The 21,701-nt window shown below is 44.0% G+C and overlaps 1 protein-coding gene across 7 annotated transcripts in view; it reads right to left on the bottom strand.

Annotated features, from left to right (window-relative positions):
- PAN2 (poly(A) specific ribonuclease subunit PAN2) overlaps positions 1-21,701 on the bottom strand; it is a 1,309,324-nt gene that overhangs the window by 228,513 nt on the left and 1,059,110 nt on the right. For all 7 annotated transcript variants that reach the window (XM_069653787.1, XM_069653789.1, XM_069653788.1 and 4 more), the window contains 2 exons: positions 21,514-21,662; positions 20,944-21,050 (listed from right to left, as the gene is read on the bottom strand). In XM_069653787.1, the coding sequence (XP_069509888.1) occupies positions 20,944-21,050; positions 21,514-21,662 (256 nt within the window). The remainder of the gene's footprint in view (positions 1-20,943; positions 21,051-21,513; positions 21,663-21,701) is intronic.

Below are 21,701 nucleotides of genomic sequence, written 5' to 3'. Positions count from 1 at the left end.
GAAACAAAGGGACCAAACCTGGTTTTGCGCGCAGAGACAAACACTAGAAGGCCCTTTCCAAAAAGAAATGGCGAAAAAAGAAGACCAGGACCTGTTTAAACAAAGGGGCTTCAGGCGCCATATTGAAAAACATGGGTCCCGCTATTTTTTTTAGCTACCAGTGTTCGCGTTCGGGAAAAATCATGGTAGTTTGTTCGAAAACCACTGCCACAAGCCATTTCGATAGAAAAGGGTAGCATTTGACTGCTACATGAGTTTCTAGACAAAGGGGATACTAGGTAACCCCTCTAGCACTCTATAGGAAGATAGTGTGTGCTGGGTCTAGGAATTTAAAAAGACCAGTAAAGTTAATTTAACCTTGCATTCTCTGGGAAACAGTAGGTTATCCCAGAGAAGGTATTTAAACCTTTGGGAAATCTAAAAAAACATCCCTGTGTCACTGCACTGAGGGTGTTATCTAACACACATGCGAAGATGCCCATTTTTATTTTTTTTAATTGGTGTGTACATTTCAACATTTAACATGTTTAAGAACTCTTCCTTCCTTATTTACATCAATAGTTCTACTATACATTATTAATTTTCAACAATTTATCAAGAAATTTCAAGCATCTATTGTTCAACCTAGTTTTGTGGCCGTCAGAAATCTCTCCCAGGTAAAGTCTTCTCCATATTGATCGAGTTCGGACTGTAGGGATTGCATTGCTTTAGCTCTCTGCTTCATTAGCAAGGAACAGGATAGTAGCCAATGTTTAGTTGTTTCAATCGTCATTGGGTCTTTACAGAAACAGCAAATTGCTTCCTGTGCCATCATCTTCCTGGCCAGGAGCAGTTCATTTGAGGGCAGAATATTTAATCTGCACCTCAAAAGCAAGTCTCTGTAGTATGGCGAAGGGAATTTTATCAGATAGCCTGGCAGTTCATTGACCCTTTGACATTCCCAGATGATATTCAGACACATTTTACTCTGATCTTTTTGTTCAATAGTGTCCAGCCAGTCTCTTATCAAAATAGCCTTTTTTTTCACTTTATTTGGATTATTTCTTAGTTTATCGCAATCGGTTTTCAGATTTACCAAGTTCTCTTTGCAATGTTCTTTCCATCTTGAGAGATTTTTTTTTTTTAGTTGAAGCAATCCCTTTTAACACCTCAAAAAGGTCCTGGGGAATTATCAATGATACATTTCCGAAACATTGAAAGAGTTTTCCAAAGTACAATTGATGTCAAAGACTGCAGTCTTAGCTCATATCTTATTACCGTTGCAGACACTGCATTCGGTAATCTTAGTATTTTCCTCCACAAGAAGGCCTCACAAAGGTCCCAAATTTTCCAAGACAGAGTCAATATTGCCTCTACTCCATAGGTTATCACAGATGTTACCATTTTGCTTAAAAAAGGTGGCGATTGGTATCAGGGAAAAGGTGCCATATCGATGATAGAGAGCTCTTCCTTGGTTTGTTAGTTTTAAGAGTTTTTCCCCGATTAATGAATAATGGCCCGATTCATTAATATTCTTGTTGATACATATTCCCAAATAGATGATGGAATCCACTGATTCCAGCGGACTATTTTCGATCTTCCAGGTGAACTTTTTCCCCCTTTTTTTGTGGTTTCCTTGGGCGGATTGCATGATCATTATCTTGGATTTACTAACATTGATTTTCATTTCGTTACTATCCAGATACACTTTAAAAGCATTCAGCCTTCATTGTAGCCCAATAGGTGTTAGATCAAGTAAGACTAAATCGTCCGCGTACAAAATCCATGGAATTATATCATCTTCTATTGTTGGTGGAAAAGCTCTCAATTTGTTTCTGTGGGTCAATCATATCCGCCAAATAGAGCACAAACAAAAAGGGCGCAAGAGCACATCCTTGTTTAATTCCCCGAAAAGTTCTTATTTTCTTAGTTAAGGTGGCATCTTTGCAAAGTTGGATTTGGATGGATGTATTCGAGTACAAAGCTTGGATTGCCTCCAAGATATCTACCGGGCATCCCCAGTTCTCCAATTTATTCCATAATCTTTCTCAATTTATGCAATCGAAAGCTTGTTCGAGGTCAATAAACCCCAAATATACTTTACTCTTAGTTTCAAGTGCCTTTACTTTCAACAAATTCAGGATGAACAGTTTCGGGGAGGTGCCAACTCCACTCACGAAGCCAGATTGTCTCTTATGCAGAATATTCTCTTTTAATGCCCATCTTTTTAAATCTTCGCAATAATATTGATGCAAAAAGCTTCCCTATGGAGTCCAGCAGGGCTATAGGCCTAGAATTCCTAGGGTCAGCCTTTTTAAATATTGGTACCACAACGGCATCTTTCCATGATGGTGGAATGGTTTTGGTTTTAACAATTTGTTCAAGTAGTACATTAATGAAGTCTCCCCATTTGTCTTTACTATCTTTAAGTACTTGGTTGGAAATGGCGTTGGGTCCAGCTGCCCTAGATGACTAAGCTTGCCAATCATCTCATATTTCTGTGCGATCAAAATCTATAGCCCAAGATTGATGTAGAGTTGGCGTTATTTGTTTGACTGAGCTCCGTCTTAGCAAAAAGGGAGGTATAATGGCTAACCCATTTGTCTTCTGAGACTTGATTTGTCCCTACTGCCGGTTGGAACTCCTTTCTATTGTTCATTATGTCCCAAAGATGTCTTGGATTACAGGTATTAATGACGGCAAGCATTTTATCTCCGTCTAGCTGTAGTCTATTCGCTCTTGATGACTTAAGCCAATTTTTGTAATTCAGTTTTTCTTATGGCTTCCGGATTTCCCGGTATAGATACTTTCAGAAGATGCCTTAGCTGGACTCTATATTCTTTCCTTTTTTCAACTAAGGTTTTGTTATAGGCATGATTGTTCTTTATTCCATCTATTTTCTTTGATTTTTGTTTCATTTTGTAATCCATCAGGAGCCAGACATAATCAACTTCTGGGTTGTCCGATGTCTGCCTCTTGTAATCATCGATCAAGTCGACTAGGTTTGTTTTTTATTCTTACTCTATTTCAACCCCAGCATACTTCATTCTGAGTTGTTTTAAGATGGTCTTGCTCCTCCCCAATATATATAAATTCTATACTGAGGAGGGCATGGTCAATATTACGTTGCTTTTTCACTTCAAAGGTTTTAATACATTCCCATGTATTATTTGTAACAAAACAGTAATCTAGGCAGGCACTATTTTTCGCACAAAACCAGGTGTCAGCACCTCCCAAATCACCTTTAGTTGATCAGTTAAGCATCCTCATGGAGCGGCACTCCATTGCCTTCTTCTAACTTCGTTCTTTTACACCCAAAGGAATCTGAATCTCACTCTTACGATCTTTCAAGATCGCCACATAAGATAATAAACTGTTCTGGTTCCTCAATCATAGATTTGTCGATTATCCTCTCGATTATCGCAAGGAAGTCTTTATTCAGCCATTTGTTTTCACTCCAATAAACATTAATTAGGAGGATAGTAGCTTCCCTTGTATCCAGCATTAGTTTCATTATCAGCACTTGCACAAAAGGACTCAGGACTAGATGCTCGATTAGCCGGAGCCCTTTCGTTAGCGTTATCATTAGCAAACCTGCATACGGACAGCCAATGTCTCCTTTTTTGCTGGATTTATAAATACCTCATAGCCCTCACAAAGTGGTTTCTCTCGTATCCACGTTTCTTGAAGACATATTACTTCATATGAACCTAGGAAATTATACGAGCTTGAAAACATATGGCTAAAGCCTTGGGTGTTCAATGAGGCGAAATGCAGGCTTATTTCATGGGTCTTTATTGAGATCTTTTTTTTCTTGGCTACTAAGGCTTTAGCCATCCACACCCAATCGTCTCCATTTAGTGCATTTTTTTCCTGATTTAGTTTTGGTTTACTAGTCATGCTGGATTTATCAACCGTGAAACTAGATTTCTTCCATTCCGATCTTGAAGGCAGGGAAACCTGATAGACTTTTTTTATAATCAGACGATTTTCTCAGATATTTGCTGCTTTCTTTCAAATGGGCTGTATTTCTCTCCTTACTTTTAGCTTTAATTAATTGCTTATGTTTGTTGTTCTCTATGTCATCTGGGACCCGACTTGCAGCATGTACTTAAGAATTTATTTTCTGCTCACACTGTCTTTCTGAGAGATTTTTCTCCTCGAATCGACGAATTTCCAATGTACTGTTATCTTTTTTCCACTCCGACAGTTCATATCCCAAGTTCAATAGTTTAGCTTTCATTTCCAATACTTCTTTTATCGTTTCTGTCCTTACATGGAGAATTACTAAAGCCAATCTCTTTTCATTAGGAAATTCAACAATGGCAATGTCCTTTGAGGACAGGAATCCAAGCACTGGAATCTGCCAAAGCCTATTCAGGACAGTTTCTCGATTCAAAATTAATCTTTTGGAGCTCCTTGAGGTTTTCTCTAATTTAAGTTTTAATGCATTTTCAGTTCTTTTGGCCTCTTTCTGATTTAGAGATCTAGTCTTTCCGCTGACAGGTTCATCCATCTTTTTCTTATAAGAGGGTTTAGACGTTTCGCCCTTAGATTTTGGAATAGCTCTTTTAGAGCACTTATTGCTTTTTTCATGCAATGTTAGCAATGTCTACACTGATTCCGGATCCTCCTTTTTCGATTGATAGGGCACTGGCTGAATGTGACTCTTAATGGGCTGCCCTTATTTGCCTTTCAATATTTGTTTAGGACAACTGGGTGCTGGACTTCAGATCTTGATGCCGGCGCTGGATTCGCTGGACCATCCATTTGCTCCCAGTCGGCTGAATCAAAGCTATCCCAAAGATTTTCTTCATTATTTTGCATTACCTCGATTAGGTCACTTAGACATCCAATGTAAAGGAGTCATCCGTGTCCATTGCGATTTGCTGGTTTATCATAGGATCTTTTTCTTCTCGTCGACTTCTTGTTAGCGCCAGTTCCTTTCTTGCTCTTTGGGCACACTGAGTAGTCTCAAGATTTGGTGGAGTCCTTATATTCCTTAAGAAGGCTCTTGAACCATGCTTCTTTCTAGGTCCACTTTGATATTTCAACTTTTTCCCCCTTTTTTGCTCGGGTCGAATATCCTGTAGTTTCACTAGTACAGTTCCTCTGTTAAAAATCAAAGAAAGCTAGTATTTGAGGAAGTTGCCTCATCAATTACAATTGTTGGAGCACTGTGTACTTATTCTTTTTCTGTCTGATTTTTTTAAATTCTTAGTCAACTGGAGGGGCCCTTTATTATTAACCAATACCGGTTGGCTAGAAGTGCTTGGCTTTATCATTTCCTTGCTCTTTCCCTGGTGATGTTTCCCCAAGGACATACCGTTTGCGCCAGGGCAGGAATCCGGTTTTTGGACGTTCTTAATGCCGTCTGGATCAAATGGGCAAAGGTTCCCCCATCCACTTACAGTCCTCGAGGACGGCTTCCATCAGAAGGGTCTTATCATTAATTTCACTTCTTGCGAGGTCTCCAAGGCTATTTTGCCATGTTCGAGTTTGGTCGGCTTCATAATTGAGCCTACTCTATTGAGGTTGTAAATCTTTCTAGGTTGGCGATTTGTTCATTTGATTTTTAATTGCCCCTTAATAGATTTTGCATGGAGTCATTGATTGTTTCATATCATTTTAGAAACTGAGCCACTGCAATCGTAAGGGCTGCCATCACTGTATTTTGCAAGTGCGAGGTGGTCTCCATCCGGTACTTTCTATAGGTCTGCTCCCATTTGGAAACCAAAATCTCATCAGGACTTGCCGTGGTCATTGCAGGAGGATCTTTAGTTTTTTCCAGAATTTGAGTGTCAATTTGAGGAAGGTCTGGCTTTTTGGACTTCTTTATAAGGGCCTTATCAAGAGCTGCGATTTTATCCTTTATAAACGATAAGCTTCTCCCTTTTTCCCGGGCAATCTTTCCAGTCAGGGCAGAGATATCTTTAATCAATTTGTCCGCCAACTTGGAGTTACTCAGTGTTAGGGAGAATTCTCTCTTTAGGCTGAATTTCCTAACCTAGTGAGTCCCCCAGCAGCTTTGCTGGATTTCTGGAGTTTGTTTTTTTCTCCTGCCAAGAGTGAGACTCTTTTTCTCCCACTCTTGGACATGATTTATGGTATTCCTTTGACTGTTAATGTGTTTTATGGGCTATGGGGTCCTTTACTCCATAGGGTCTCATGTGTTTTTACTATGTGTGTTACACAGCACCCTCTGTGCAGTAACACAGGGGTGTCATAGTGACACCCCACCCTAGACTCCATACCCTGGGACTGACTACTGTCTCCCAGGGCATGTAAAGTCCCTTTGGCTTTACTAGTCCCAAATTATTAACAGAAACCGGTACAAACCATCATATTGTGGACGTAATGGTCGGGGCAATTCGATTGCCCCGGGGTCTGTTAGTCGAGGGGGCACGTCTCCGTCCCCCCGATCGAGTTTTGGCTGGTGGCAGTGGATACTACTTTTTATATTCGACCGCGAATATATCCCTATGGGATTTTCCCATTGTTCGAGGCTACCAACTTTAATTTTTTAATTCTCATAGCCTCGAACATACCGCCAGTTTATTTATTTAATATTAATTCGCCGGTTGGTATTTTTTTGCCAGGACTCGATTCTAAAATGGCGTTTGTGTTCTCTTCTGTGACTCCAACCCAAGTCGAGCCCTTTGTTCCACTTTTTGGCGGGCTTCTCCACAGAAGCCTCCAAAAGTGGTGCCACTCTGTCTGGGTACCACAGGGGGTGTCGGAGGGGGTTTAGGCACCCTGGACTGAGTTACCTTGGTAACTCAAGTCGCACTCTTGTGTGATAGACCCAAGTGGTGAGCCGGCCGGCTCACCACTTAGCATGTTTGATTGACAGCTAGGCTGAGTGAATGGGGGTGTGCTACATAAAAGCAGGGCTTTGGGGACTGGAACTTCAGAAGTCGCCACAGGACCTTAGAATCCAACGAGGGAGAAGCTGAGCCGACCTACCACGACGACACCACCGGTGGAGCCCTGCGGAAACCGACTCACCACTTCCCGATGACAGAGAAGATCTCTCGGCTGGAGAGGCTTCTTCCCCTGACTGGTGGGCACAACCAGTTTACCTTCTCTTCGCACCCCAGACCATCTTGTGGTCGAATTGCCCATGCCAAGCACCCCGGCAACCGGATAGCCACTTACCACTGGACCGCGAATAAAAGGACCGCTCCTTTTACCTGAGAACTCCGCGGCTGGTTTCTTCCCTGGCAGTGTAACGGACTCCTGTCTTCCTCCCCGACGAGATCCTCTCTTCCCCCGGACTCCGCACCGACTTGCATCTGCTGCCAGGAACAACTGCCCCCACTGGAGTATTCTCACCACTTTAAGGTACCGTGTCCGCCAGGCATCCCTTTCTAAAGATTGCTACAAGGTAATAATAACCCCTTAACCTTCTGGACTGGGCTGGCCGCCTTGACCCTCTAACTGGTCCCTTCCTTTTGGTCCAACTCTTTTTGAACCTTTGCTCTTGTGCACTTCAACCGTGCGACCTTGGACACATTTCGTTCTGATCCTCTTAAAGTGGATCCGGCCTACTGAACTCTAACTTCACGGTTTTATTTGCCTTCCTCTCTTGCTTTGATCTTACGAAAGTGTTGAGATCTGTTTCATATTATTCTCTGCTTTTCTCTCCCTTTGTAAACAAATTATTAGAGTGCCATCTGCGTTAAGCGCTCACCGCAGTCTGAAAATAAGTGGAGCTTTACTTAAGACTCGTCTAATATTCTTCTAAGGAAGTGTATATCTTTTAGTGACCGTGTTTTTGAATTGCTTACTATTAGTGCCTGTGTGTTTTTAAATAAATAATTATATCTTTTTTTATACCAAGCTCTGGTCAGTGTTTACTTGTTCTATGTTCTTTTGACCTATTGTGAATACTCTGTATACTGCCTAACTCTTCTTGAGGGAAGTCTGACTGCTCAGCCACAGCTACCAAGTGAATCTGTGTGGCACAGACTGCTACCAAGTGGGTTTACTGCCAAACACCTGTAGTCCTAAATCGTTTGCAGTGGTCCCAGAGGGAACTGCACAGGTTTCTGCCTAACACTCAGATCTCCAGTCAATGGGGTCAGATGTTTAGCTTAAAACTCCATAACCAAAGAACACAAGAGTACAACACACATCAAAATACATGAGTGGGAAAAAAAATCTCACACTCTTTCCACGTAAAAGAATCAAGTCCTCAAAATCCACCAAAGTTGCTGGGGGTCTCTAAGGTGAAGGAAACAAGCACATTTATGAGAATTCTCCCTAACACTCGTCCCCCCAGACTAAGGGACAGGAAGATTTAATCCACCCCAGTCGGTCAAACATTCTGGAGAGGCCATCAGCATTTTGGTGATTACACCCTGACCTGTGTTCAATGGTAAAATCAAACCGCTGTAGGCTGATTGACCATCTTAACAATTTAGGATTTACCCCCTTCATCTGCATTAACCATCTCAAGGGTTGGTGGTCAGTCTGAATCACAAAAGTAGATCCATACAAGCATGGTCTAAACATTTTCAGGGACTACAAAATAGCAACACATTCTCTTTCAGTGGTTGCCCACCTTGTTTCTGGTTCCTTCAGCTTTCTGTTGATGAAGCAGATTGGGTGTTCTCTGCTTTTCTCTCCCAGCTGACTCAGAACTGCACCTATACCTGCATTGGAGGCATCTGTTTGCACAATGAAGATTTGGCTATAGTCAGGAGCTCTTAAGACTGGAGCTTGACAAAGGGCTTTCTTAAGTCCTTCAAATGCCGTGTTGGACTCCTCATTTCATATAACTCTTTTAGGAAATTTGGGAGAGGAGACCATATTCAAGGGAGAAGCTATGGACCCATAGTGCTCTATGAAGTTCCTATAATGACCAGTGAGACCTAAGAAGGCTCTCACTTGAGTTTCAGTAGTAGGGGTGGCCCTTTCTTGTACAGATTGTACTTTGTTAGTCAATGGCCTTATTTCACCTCCTCCTAACTCATGTCCAATGTAGACCACTTTGCTCTGACCAATTTGACATTTACGTGCCTTTATGGTCATATCCTAAGTGGTCAACATGTTCTTTCCAAGTAGGGCTGAACACTGCAATGTCATCCAAGTAGGCCACCATCCCATTCAGAACTTGATTAACCATCCTTGGAATGTTGCAGGTGCATTCTTTAGTCCAAAAGGCATTACCTGAAAATGGTAGAGGCCTGCTGGGGTTGAAAATGCAGTTTTCTCCTTGGCATGGTCTGTCAGGGCTATTTGCCAATAGCCTGACGTTAGGTCAAATGTACTGAGGTACTTGGCCGAACCAAGTTTGTCCACCAGATAATCTGTCCTTGTTAAAGGGTGGGCATTAGTCTTAGTGACTGCATTTAGAGCTCTATAGTCCACACAGAATCTCATCTCAACTCCTTGGATCCTGCCTTTGGTACTGGCACTACTTGACTAGACCATGGACTGGTAGAGGGTTCTATTACCCCGAGATAAAGCATCTTGTTGACCTCTTCCTTTATGTGGGTTCTGACATTTTCCGACATCCTGGCTGACCATAGAGAAGTTCAAAGGGACTAAATCCAACTCCCTCCTGAGGGACCTCTCTATAAGCAAAGAGAAGGCATGGCAGTAGAAGGTCCCGCTTTCTCCTAAGGGGTTCTTCTAAGGCACTTATCATGCTCTTCATAGTACTGTTACACCTCTCTACCAACCCATTTGTCTGGGGATGGCAGGCAGTTGAGAACTTGTAAGTCACTCCACAGTTTTCTACATGTCCTGCGTGTAGCGGGACATAAGATTTGATCCCCCGTCAGATGACTTCTTTAGGAAAACCTACCCTGGTAAAAAATACCAAGTAGGGCATAAGCAACAGTCTGAGCTGTAACAGTCCTCATGGCTTCAGGATACCTAGTAGCATCGTCTACTACAACCAATATAGATTGATTGCCTGAAGAGGTTGGAGGGTCTAAGGGACCAACAATGTCGATTCCTACCCTCTCAAAAGGGACTCCCACCACTGGGAGAGGCACTAAAGGTGCCACATTCTTGACTCCACTCTTGCCAGAAATCTGATAAGTGTGACAGCTCCTACAGAATATATCTACATCAGACCCCAACTTAGAGGTAGAAATCTAGGCAAAGCCTTTCCTTGGTCTTCTTGAAGCTCAAGTGACCAGCCAAACGAATCTCGTGGGCTAACTGTAGGAACTGGTGTCTTGTCTCTAGAGGCACTACAAGTCTTCTGTAGTCCCCTGGGATAGGCTCAGTTGGTTCACTGTAGAAGAGGCCATCTTCCCAGTACAACCTATGCTTCCCTGGCTCTTGCCCGTCCAGCTGGGAAGCTGCCGGTTGGCGAAGACCTCCAAGAGTAGGGCACTCTCTTTGACCTCTGTTGAAGTCTGCCCTATAGGGGCCACCTTCTCCCAGTAAAGACTGCAGCTCAGGATGGTCTTTAGGATCCAGATCTCCAACAGGGGTAAGGTCTTCTTCCAGCTCTGATTCTTTACCAGCTGATTCAACCTCTCCTGGTTGTTCCTCACAATCAGCCTCAGCTGGTGGAGCAGTCACAGGTGTGACTTTGGACAGTCCTCTCGGGGATGTCCTTGTTGGTAGCACAGGTGTGCTTAGTGACCTTTTGAGATCTTGGTTTCCCCTTTGTCTCATTCTTTCTTGAAATAGCAGTTAGTAATTCCTGTGGGTGAGGTGTTATAGATTCCTCTGTAAAATCCTCTGGAGAGACATCTATGGTACTCTCCCTGGTCCTCCTTGTCTGCTCCTGTTTCCTTTTGCTGGGAGGCCTGGGGGTGCTTGATACAACTCCAAGAGTTTTTAAGTCATTCCCCAACAGGACTCTCCCAGGCACCTCACTCTGCACACTAACAGGTATCTTGACAGTCATGTTGTTGCACTGGATGAGAGCTAGTAGTTTAAAAAGCACTTGGACAGGGCCTCCAGCAGGTTTAGTGAGGCTTTTGGGTGCCTTAGCAACATCCTGTGCCTTGAAAAAAAGATTCATCCACTACTGTAATGCTGGCCCCAGTCTCTAATGTCCTTGTAATATTATTTTGTGTTATCTGGATTTAATTATAGACTTCTAAATTCTGCTGTTCCCACAGACCCAGGGACACTAAAGAAACACTAGCAGAGACTCCAATGGGGTCTTCAGCCATTGCTTGAAAGTTTGCACTTGCGGCATGTACTTCTTCCTCTGGGGAGAAGGCTAAGGAGACAGTGTGGGCCCCTGAAGGTTTACCCTTGCATCTGGGATCCCCTTTCACATGGTGAGTTTGTTCGTTTATTTGCAGGGCGCCCCAAACCCTTCGGTAGCTGGGCGCACAACATCACAAGAATACTTAAAGCTTAGTTACAGATATAGGTATATATAAAGATACAGCTACAGATATAGTCAGGTACAGGGAATACAAGTGTTGGGGGGTAAGGTAAGGCAGGGGCATACATGTAAAGTATACAATTGCATTCCATATACCTGGTGGTCATTAAGTCGTAACCAGGTGTGGGTGTTATGCCTGAAACTGAAGACTGATCCCTTCTGTGCTCGACTAAGAGTGCATTTCATTGTTGGGCTGCTTTTACTGGGAAGCTGTTGCCTCCTGTTTTTTTAGTCTTAATCTGGGTATTTGGAGGGTCGTGCAGAGGTTTTTCTAATTATTCTTTCAAGTATGGAGGGGCTGCGTTGTTGAGACATTTGTAAGTTAATGACAGTTTTAAGGAGGATCCTATCACTAATTTTCAGCCAGTGGTGGTTTCTCCTAGCATTGGATATATGCTCTCTAGTGAGGAGGTTCAGGGCCGTTCTGAGCGCATTATTTTGCAGTGTCTGTAATTTGTTAATATATTTGTTGGCTCCTAGGTACAGTGCATTACAGTAGTCCAAGTTTGATAAGATGAGGGCATTAGCCAGGATAATGAAGCTAGTTAATGAAAGGAAAGGTCTACATGCTCTAATGAGTTTGCCAGTGTAAGCAGTGGATGAGGCCAGGGAGTTTACCTGTTTTTTTTTTTTTTTTTTTTTTTTTTAGAGTTAGCATGGAGTCCAGATAGAAACCAAGTGTCTTCAATTCTTTGGCGACTGTAATTATGTTACCATCAATATTGAAGGTGCTATAGTTGGTGTCAAGTTTTTTTAAGTTGTTGGCCGAGCCAAGAATCAGGATCTCTGTTTTATCGTCAATCAGGTAGAGGCCATGGGTAGCCATCCATGCCTGAATGAGGATGTACATTTCATTTACTAAGGCTGTATCTGAAGTGAAATTGCCCGAAAGGAATGAGGATCTGGGTGAGTAGACCCAAAAGCATAACATTTTCCAAATGTTTTGACAAATTGGGGTTTCTGCTGACCTCCCTCTGGTTTGGCACCATAGGTTTCACTAGCCTGATTCGGTTTCCCTTGTGGCTTACCCTTTTTATGTTTGGGGCCCTCTTTTGGATTGGAGGTATTAGAATTCTCTTTGCCATCTTTCTTGTGCTGCTTCCTATCATCCTTCTGAGTTGCCCCAGAATCCTTGTGAGAAGTCCTGTTGGCGACCCACAAGTCAGCAGCCTTTGCTAACTTCTTTGGATCAATTTCCTTAGAGTCAGCCAAGTGCTGTCTCAGCTCAGGAGAGCAGGCATCAAAAATAGATTCTAACAAAAATAGATTTCTCATTCCTTCAAAAGTGTTAACTCTGTAACCCTTTACCCAACCATGTAAGTTTTCAAACATTCACACACCCAGGTAGCCCAAGGGGTACCATCATGCTTTTTGAGGGTCCTAAACCTCAAGGTTCTGGGAAGGAGTATTCCCAAATCTAGCTATCAAAGCTAGCTTCACATTTTCATACTCCAATCTTTCAGGTTCCCCCACCTCCATTACAGCATCAGTTGCAACCTGGGGAAGCCTAGACAAAAGCCAAGGAATCAACTAATTCCCTGTGAAACCCTGAATCCCATAGTTATATTCAAAAGCAGCCAACCAATCCAAAATATCAAGTCTCACCTCATAGACACTCATGCAAGACCTCTTAGGCCTCTTCGGACTGGAAGACCTAGAAGACTCTGGGACAGAACCATTTTCGAGAGACAATTTCTTCATTTCAAGTTCATGATTCAGTTCCATTTCTCTGAGCCTGAGTTCTTGATGTTTGCTTTCAGTTTGCATTTGTATTTGTTTAAATTCTAACTCAAGTCTCATCTTTTCAAGAGAGACACATTCTGGACTCAGTACTGGACCTGGCAGGGTCCCTGTGGTTATAGCTTGAGGACCTAAAGCAAGTAGAGGTGCAGTGGGGCTCACTTCCTGAGACTCCTCTGATTCTTCTAACTCCTAAAATAACATTAGAGCTTGACTCTGAATCATTATCATCCTCATCAACGTTATCCACATTTGCTGAGCGGGTAGGGGTTATAGCTCTAACTCCCAGTCTTTGATGATTCAACAATTTGTCAATCAATGAATTTTTCTTGCCTTTAACAGAGAGAGACCAGACTTTTCACATCTTTCAGTTGATCTACTGTTAGAATGATCAGGGCTTCCTGTTCGAAGTTATCCATACCTGGCATTATAAACCAATTGCTTTTCTAGTGGCGCTTAACCTTGTGAAGGTTATTTGAACAAAAGTAATAGCAGCACTCTCAATGTAACAACTATACTTTATCCTCACCGTTTGCCACCAGTGTTAGGCAGAATTGCATGCAGTACTCCCTGGGACCACCACATACAATTAGGACTAGAGGTGTAAGCAAAAACCAACCTTTGGTAGAAGTCTGTACTATACAGTTTTGTGGTAGCGAGCTGAGCAGCCAGTACAAGAAGTTACACGGAGGTCTTACAATAACAGTGGTTCAAGTAGACACATATACTCAAGGTTTCTTGGAAAAAACACATACATTTATTACACAATTATTTAGAAAACATTCACTAGAAGGCGGCAAATTATACACCAATATACTTCAACACAAAACCAATACGTTTCTGAACAATTTAAGCTCCCCTGAAATAGGAGCCAAAGGGCATTTCAGTCACTTTGAATGGGAAGGCAAAGGCACAAGTTAATAGAATAGATCACAAATATTTTCTTAGGCAGTGCAAATAGTTATAGTTCGCTAGAGGACTCGATTCAGTTCAATAGGCATAGGTCAAAGTCAATGGGCTAGTGTCTTGGATAGGAAAGGGCAGTTAAATGTGTTTGTACCGCGCACCGTTACCAACGGAGTTGGTCCCCAGGCGCTAGGGCGGATCTGCAAACGAGAAGGTGGGATGGGTTAGTAGGTGAAGCGGGAGTAGGATAGTGGGAGGAGTGGTGTTCTGTTGGCGGCTTCAACTCGGTATACATCGAGTGCTGAGCTTTGGTGAGAGTATCGTATCAATGTCAGTCCTCGTGCGCTGTTGATGCGGCTTATGTGTTGTTGCGGTGTTGTGAAGTGTGTGTGGGTTGTTGTGCGAGAGATGGTTGTGTGAGATTTTTGAGTGAGGTAAGTCTGCAGAAATGCCGAGTTTTTTGTTAGTGGTGTCATGAACCGTATATGTCCTTTCTCGTCCTCCTGGTCCCTGACTCGGTGAGGATTGCATGCAGTATTCCTTCCAACATGGCCGCTCGGAACGGAACGCTCCGGATCAGTCTATGCATTCCACGTTGCTCATCCTACAAGACACGCCCCCACGGCTCTGCGCGTCTCAACGCTACCTGTAGTCGGACGTGCTTTGCCGGAGTTCGATAGGGGCTCTCGCTTGATCCCTTGTTCCCAGCTCCTTGATTCCCCGTCCTATTCCTACCCTCTCCAATCTCCTGGAAAACCACCTGCGCTCAAGTAACGTTCCTCGGTGTCTCCGAGCGTAACTTGTTTGCTTCCTGGTGTTACCCTGGACTTTCTGAACGCTCCTGGAAACTGAACCGCTATCCTCACGCTGGACGCCGAAGATCAGCGTTCGGGTCTATACAAATCCCGGACCGTAAAAAAGAAGAAATCCCCGAAGGTCGCAAGTACTCAACAAAAACAGGTGAGACGGGGAGAGACTTGTGACAAGTGGGTTGTATGAAGTTTAACATGCTAACGTTCAGAACTCTGTCCGAGTGTGGCGTTCGCCAATCCTCCCAATCCCATCAGGATGAGCGAGGGGGTTACGTCTGGGAGGGTTTTGGTTTGTGTCAGGCGCTCCCTGTGTGTTCCAACTCGATCTGTAATTGTGTCTGCTGGGGGTTTGGATATGGTACGGCCGGGAGGCAGTGGATGAATCATTTAGGGCTTGCATCTCGGTCTGAGCATGTGATCAGTCTATGGTGACCTCCTTTTATGGATACTTCCCATAATATCTTATGGTCTGTCGTGGGGTCTGTTCTTTGGGTTCTGTGTATGTCTATTTTGGGAGTGACCGAGGTTGGTGTTATTTTCATCGTTGTTTAATGGGGTGGGCATTCTAGTGCATCACTGTTGTAGTTATGCTGTGAAGAGCCATGATTTGAGGAGTTTCCTGAATGATAGGTGGTTTGTTGTGTTTTGTATATTCTTAGGTAGGTCATTCCAGGTTTGCGGTGTCTGGTGAGAGAAAGAGGATCCTCCGAGTTTTCTTCTGTTATAGGGTTTTGGTTCCAGGCGGATGTCGGTGCTTGATCTCAGTGTTCTTGTCGGTTGATGTAGGCGTAGTTTATCGCATGTACATGGACTTGAACTTTATACGCTGTTTTAATGGTAGCCAGTGTAGTATTTTTAGCGCGGGTGTGATGTGTTCTCTTCTGGGTAGCTTGAGGAGGAGTCTGGCTGCTGCATTTTGTATGCGTTGTTTTTTTAGAAGTCGTTCAGGCATGCCCAGGTATAGGCTATTGGAGTAATATACTCTGGACAAGAGCAGAGTGATGATGGCGAGTGTTTTGTTGGCGAACGACAGGAACGGTAGGATCCTTTTTGCTGCTTGCAGGAGGAAGAAACATTTCTTGAGTAGAGCATTTACTTGTGGCTTTAGAGTGAGGTTATCCGTCAGGACCCCTAGGTTTTTTACGGTTGATGATGGTGCTGGTGTGGTCCCGAGCTCTCTTGGCCATGGGATGTAGCTGATGTCTCCTCCCTCAGTTCTTGAAGTAAAGTATTTGCCAAAGTTCTTAAAAGTAGTTTGTACACGAAAAAGAATCATAGGTTGGGTCACAAGCTGATTAGGCCTGTAAGTTGGGAAATTTCCACAAACTTTCACCGCGAGAGATGCGTTCTCTCAATCGGGTTGGCACAGTACCTTATTATGATGAAAGGATGCAGCTGAAGACGTTGGTTCCTGGCAATTCCTGCAGATCTCACTGTTCCTGAGCCTCAGTCGTGGGGACAAGAAGGAGGATGTCGGGGGACTCCGGCACTGCACAGGATCGTCAGAAAATGCTGACAAAAAGGAGTCACTTCAGTTCGAGTAGCTGTTCTTCAAGAACATAAGCTGGTGTCCTTCCCCCTGGTTAATCCTAACAAGCTTTGAGAATTGGTATCCAGGTGACTTGCGAGTTGACTGGTCCCACCAACTCAAAGGAAGACGACGTCCTTGAATGGGCTTCTCAGTCTAGATGAACTTGGCAATTCGGACCTGCAGCAGGGCTTCACCGGGCAAACCAACGACAGGAGTTGCAGCAGCCGTCCCCTTCCAGCTCGTCTTCGGTTCTTTCGTTCCAGTGGTCGACTCGGCTTTTAAACAGTTTTCTCCCACTCATTCCAGCCTAGCTGCCACTCACCCAGCAGGGTGGCTGTCCTTGCCGGACAGTCAGCCAGCCAATCACGCCAGAGTGCATTTGAATCTCCTAGGAGACTAAGCACAGGGAGTTTCGGGCACCTCCCTCACTTCCTGCCCACCCCAAACACTCAGACACCAGAGGTGGTCTTCAGCTACATGAGTTTCTAGACGCAGGGGATGCTAGGTAACCCCTCCAGCACTCTATAGAAGATAGTGTGTGCTTGGTCTAGGAATTTAAAAAGACTAGTAAAGTCAATTTAACCTTCCATTCTCTGGGAAACATTAGTTTATCCCAGAGAAGGTATTTAAACCTTTGGGAAGTCTAAAAAAAGACATCCCTGTGTCACTGCACTGAGGGTGCTGTGTAACACACATGAAAAGATGCCTATGGAGTGATCTTAAAACTCCATAACCAAAGAACATGAGAGTAAAACACACATCAAAATACACGAAAAAGTGGGAAAAAAGGCTCACACTCCTTCCAGGTGAAAATATCAAGTCCTCAAGAAGCCAGCAACGTTGCTGGGGGTGTCTAAGGTGAAGGAAATTAGCACATTTACGAGAATTCTCCCTAACAGTCGAGTAAGGCGTCGACACCATCTGTGCCGTGTCCATTGAGTGCGGATGTCAGGGCTTTGCCCTAGGTCAGGCCCTCAACGCCTTGGTCGGCGCCCAAGCCGAAGACGCCATTGTGGCCCGTGGGTCAGAATTTGCCGTTGGAGGCCCCTGTGGATCCTTCGAGAAAGGCTCCAAGACGGTGAAGCCTATTCTTGCATCCAGGTCTGCTCCTGTCCCTACGAAGGAGTTCTTTCATTCTCTGCAGAACATATATAAGGATGAAGAGAGGTCTGATGTGGAGTTGGAGCCTTTTGATATTCCTGGTGAAACACCTGAAGTTCCTGACATCGTCTTCTGAGGACAGTCAGATGGAGGATCTGCGTCAGTCTTTACATGCCGCCAGTGGCCTTGACACATCTCTTGAAATGGAGTTTGGTAGGCTGGAGCCTGGGGCTCATGCTGAATCATCCTATAGGAGATTGATGTCGGGAGTTACGGAGTAGCTAGGGTGGTCCGGCCCTCCAGTTGAATACGACCAGGATGACCTGATAGACATTTTAGATCAGGGTCCGTCCACTGACCCAGTGTTGCCTTTTCACATGGCGTTACAGTAAAGGGTGGCTGCTACTTGGAACACCCCAGAGTCTCTTCCGGCGGTCAACAAGTCGTTGACTAAGAAATACCACCCATCCAGCCCCAGCAGCCATCTTCTGAGGATGAGAATTCCCCAATACCTAAATATCTAATGGCATGCTGTCAATGTAAGGGTTCCCTCTCCCAGAGCTACCCAAAGTACAGAACATGACAGCTCCTTTAATCAGTGTGAAAGTAATACATTGGGAGTTCAGGAAGTTAATCACACATCTTCTCATTGTTATGAATCTGCTTTATATCGAGGTCTAAAACCCAAGGGTAAACCACCAACTCCTAACAACCGCCTATAAATCTTAACATTCAGTTAACTAATCATCTTAAGTTAACTGACCATAAAACAAACAAGAACAGTATGGACTTCAAGTCCCATAATGCCCATAGTACTGGGGCAAAGAAGAGGGTTTCAGAGTTAGTCAAGTATCATGAGCGGTCTAGTTGTATGACAGAAAGCACCTGGGCGGGACCTTTAAATATATAAATGGGCTTCAGGTGCAAAGGAGAGGGGAGTGGATGGTGTAGTTGGGGCAGCAGCAGGACGCTGTGCGGGAGACGCTGCAGATATTGGGGCACCATGGCCATGCACCCTGCAGAGCAAGCACAATCGAAGGTAGTTTTGAAGCAAGCCACGCCGTGTGGGAGACGAGCGGCAAACACGCTGTGAACTGCTGCGGTACTGAAGTCGCACTGGCGATCATACAGAGCTACCCGAGCTCCTCTGCAGGACTGCGCGGACTGCAGCAATCAAACCAGAGCTGGCAGAAGCAGAGAAGGCCCTGAAGAGATCTGCAGCAACATCAGCGAGTCAGAAGAAGACGCCAAAGCATACCAGTGAGTTGGCCCGAAGCAGGTGACCCCTGGGCGCTCCGAAGGGGACTGCTAGATGAAAGAAATCTTTTTGAATACTGAATGAATGAACTGAAGCAAACTGGGCACAAATCTCCTTATAAGGGATACCAATTATGGGACCGTACTAACCTGCATTGCCAAAGCCAGAGAAGAGTGATACAAGGGCAAAAAGGGTGCAACTCACCTAAACAGGGCTATCAATTGGGAGGTAAGTGTAACCTGCATTGCCAGCAGCCAAGAGGTTGCATAACCAGAAGACAAAGGCAACAGAAGCCATGCCCTCCTTGGATGAGAGACCAAGAGGGAGGGAACGGTAACCTGCATTGCCAACAGCCAAAAGGCGACCAAAAGAAAACGTATTCTTTCATGGAATTTCAATTTGTGAACAGATGTAACCAACTTTGTTAAGAGTCAAGAGACTATAAAGAGAAGCAGTTGTTGGTACAAACCTCCTCATTTATGTTGCTGGCATGGAGAGGTTTGGAAGAAGAATTACCACATAGAACCGTAGTAGTAGGAGTTTTATCCTGGCAGGTTAGTGAACCAGGAAAGGGACCAATTGTAGTAAGTCCTGACAGGAGAGTATACCAGGAAAGACGACGACGATTTAAAATACCGTGGTTGTGGTAAAAAGGTGTGGTGGAAAAGAAGTGTTAAATTCCATCACATTGTCTTGATGAACTGTGCATTTCAGAAGTGATTATTGAACCATCCTAACTAAAGTGTTTCTTTTGAAGAAGTATGATGTATTAACAATTGCTTGGTCTTTGAGAACAGATCATTTATCCTGACTTGTGCTTTGAGGAAAATACTTTTGTTTGCCAAGCAGGGGATTGTGGAGGATTGACAGTTACTTTGATTTATGAACAAGCATGTGGAAGAAAGATCTTCACTTTGCCAAGTGAACGGATCTATTGAATGGAAAGGACTGAGTGGAACTTTGTTATTGCACAGAAATGTCTTGAACCTGAACTTTGCTCAAGGTATTCCTTAATTGATCCAGGGGAAGGGGATCCAACCCTGGTCACAAAGATAATCACTTAAAGCTTTTGAGTTTGAATTGATATTATTTTGTGGAATTTATGATAGCCAAACTAACCTTGTTTAATGCATTAGTGTGAGGGTCAGAAGCTTTTTGGACACTAGGCCATTTTTCTTTAGCCTTAGTTTGTTGTTCGGCAGGGACATTCTTGTTAGGTTAGGGAAAGATGGGCATTAGTCTCTCCCCTTTTTATTTAATAAAACAGCAATTTGTGAGAAAACAATACCTTTGTGTCCGTCTCGCATTTCAGACCCCTCATCTGTCACAGGAACTTCCTTCTTGAGAGAATGCTAAGGAGACAGATTGGAGCCCCCAAAGGTTTTTAATTTGGGGGCTCAATTGCTAGTTTCTTGGGGTCTAATTCTTTTGAGTCAGCCAGATGCGGTCTTATCTCTGGGGAACAGATATCACAAAATATTTCCCTTCTAATGAAACATCCTCCTACCCTCTCTACTGAGTCCTACATGTGCTACCACACTGCACAGCTTTGCTACCCACTCCAGGGCCTTTTTGGTCGTTAGGGGGAAGCAGGTCTGGGGACTGAATAATATCGTAAGTCAGAGGAGGTGTGCCTCTCTGGAGAGGGGATGGCTTTAGGTTGGGACACAGTCTAGAGCTGCCTTCTCATGGTCACTCAACCTTGTTGAGGTCATGGAGCTTTAAGGGTGCTTGCAAAGCGGGGGTGAGAACGGTGTGGGTAGTTCTGAAGTATTAGTAAGCTGCTCCTTGAGTCTTTACACGTGAAACACGAATAAGACCAAGGATGACCTAAATTCACAGATGAAAATTCAACTAGCATCGACTGAATCCAATGCCCTGTCTCGACTTGGGCCCTCTACTTCAAACCCTCTTCGGGGGGGGGGGGAAAGAGTTATCCACATCCAACCTAGACCTTGAGGTCTAATAACACTGCTGTTTTGTCCTATTAAAAGGCAGTTGTATTGTGCTGGACTATTGCAATTCACTGGTTTCTTGCCCTTCAATTGTAATGTAAATTGCACAGTGAAAGGCAGAGTGTGTTCTGGCAAACAAATTCATGGTATCGGCTAGCACTTCAACCAACTTTCATCTCGCTGTTAGCGCAGAGCAGCATTATCTCTGATGAGGACCACGCCAGACCCCTTTGCTAGATTTTAAGAGCAAACCGGTCTAACTCAGACATGCTTTGCCATGCATCCAGACTCACCGTGGGCTGGTACTTCTCACAGTTCTCACACCACGCTTGTGTATTTTGTTCAAGACAGATGCTGCGCTTTAGTACCTCAGCAAACTCATACTCTCTGGTTAATTTTTCTGAGAAAAAGAAAAGAGGGACAACATTTCAAGAAGGGGAAGGAGATTCATGTGCAGCTCATTCACAAAAGGAAGAATGAGGAGAATCAATGTGATAAAGAAGAAAGTGGATACTAAGGTAAAATACAAAAGAGCTAGAGAAAGGGACGGGTGGGGCAGTGGGCAAACATTTTTTTTTTTAAGTTTGAAAAACTGACAAGAGAAACCCCAGGACAGAGTGCGAAAGGGAGGGTTTGCCTTTAAAAGACAGCATGTTAAGAGCACATGAAGAGGGACTAATGTTACCTAGACTTTAGAGTTACAACCCTCAGAAACAGAGCTATCCCTCAACATACATGGGTCGATCAGAGGGGTGAAACAGCAGTATAAAGAGCGAAAAGGGGGAGAGGCTGCATTAAAGTTGAACATAGTAGAAAGAAGATAGAGTTCCCCAAATACTGTATCCCTAGATTAAAGTACACACCGTTGTTACTGCTTTCGGGATAGTAGAGAGTGAAGAGCAGAGTGGAGGACACCCGCACAGTCTCTTTGCCACATCGACACATACTGCAGTTCTCCACCTCACACCCGAACAACTGACCAATAACAGAGTCTCCTGAAGATCCAAAGGCACTGAAAAAAAAGAAAAAAGGATAAAAACAAAGGCTGGGT

This window comes from Ambystoma mexicanum, chromosome 3q (assembly GCF_040938575.1).
Source record: "Ambystoma mexicanum isolate Mex_15411 chromosome 3q, UKY_AmexF1_1, whole genome shotgun sequence".
Classification (NCBI taxonomy): Eukaryota; Metazoa; Chordata; class Amphibia; order Caudata; family Ambystomatidae; genus Ambystoma; species Ambystoma mexicanum.
Note: the sequence above shows the minus strand (reverse complement) of the source record. Positions and strands in the feature narration are given on the sequence as shown.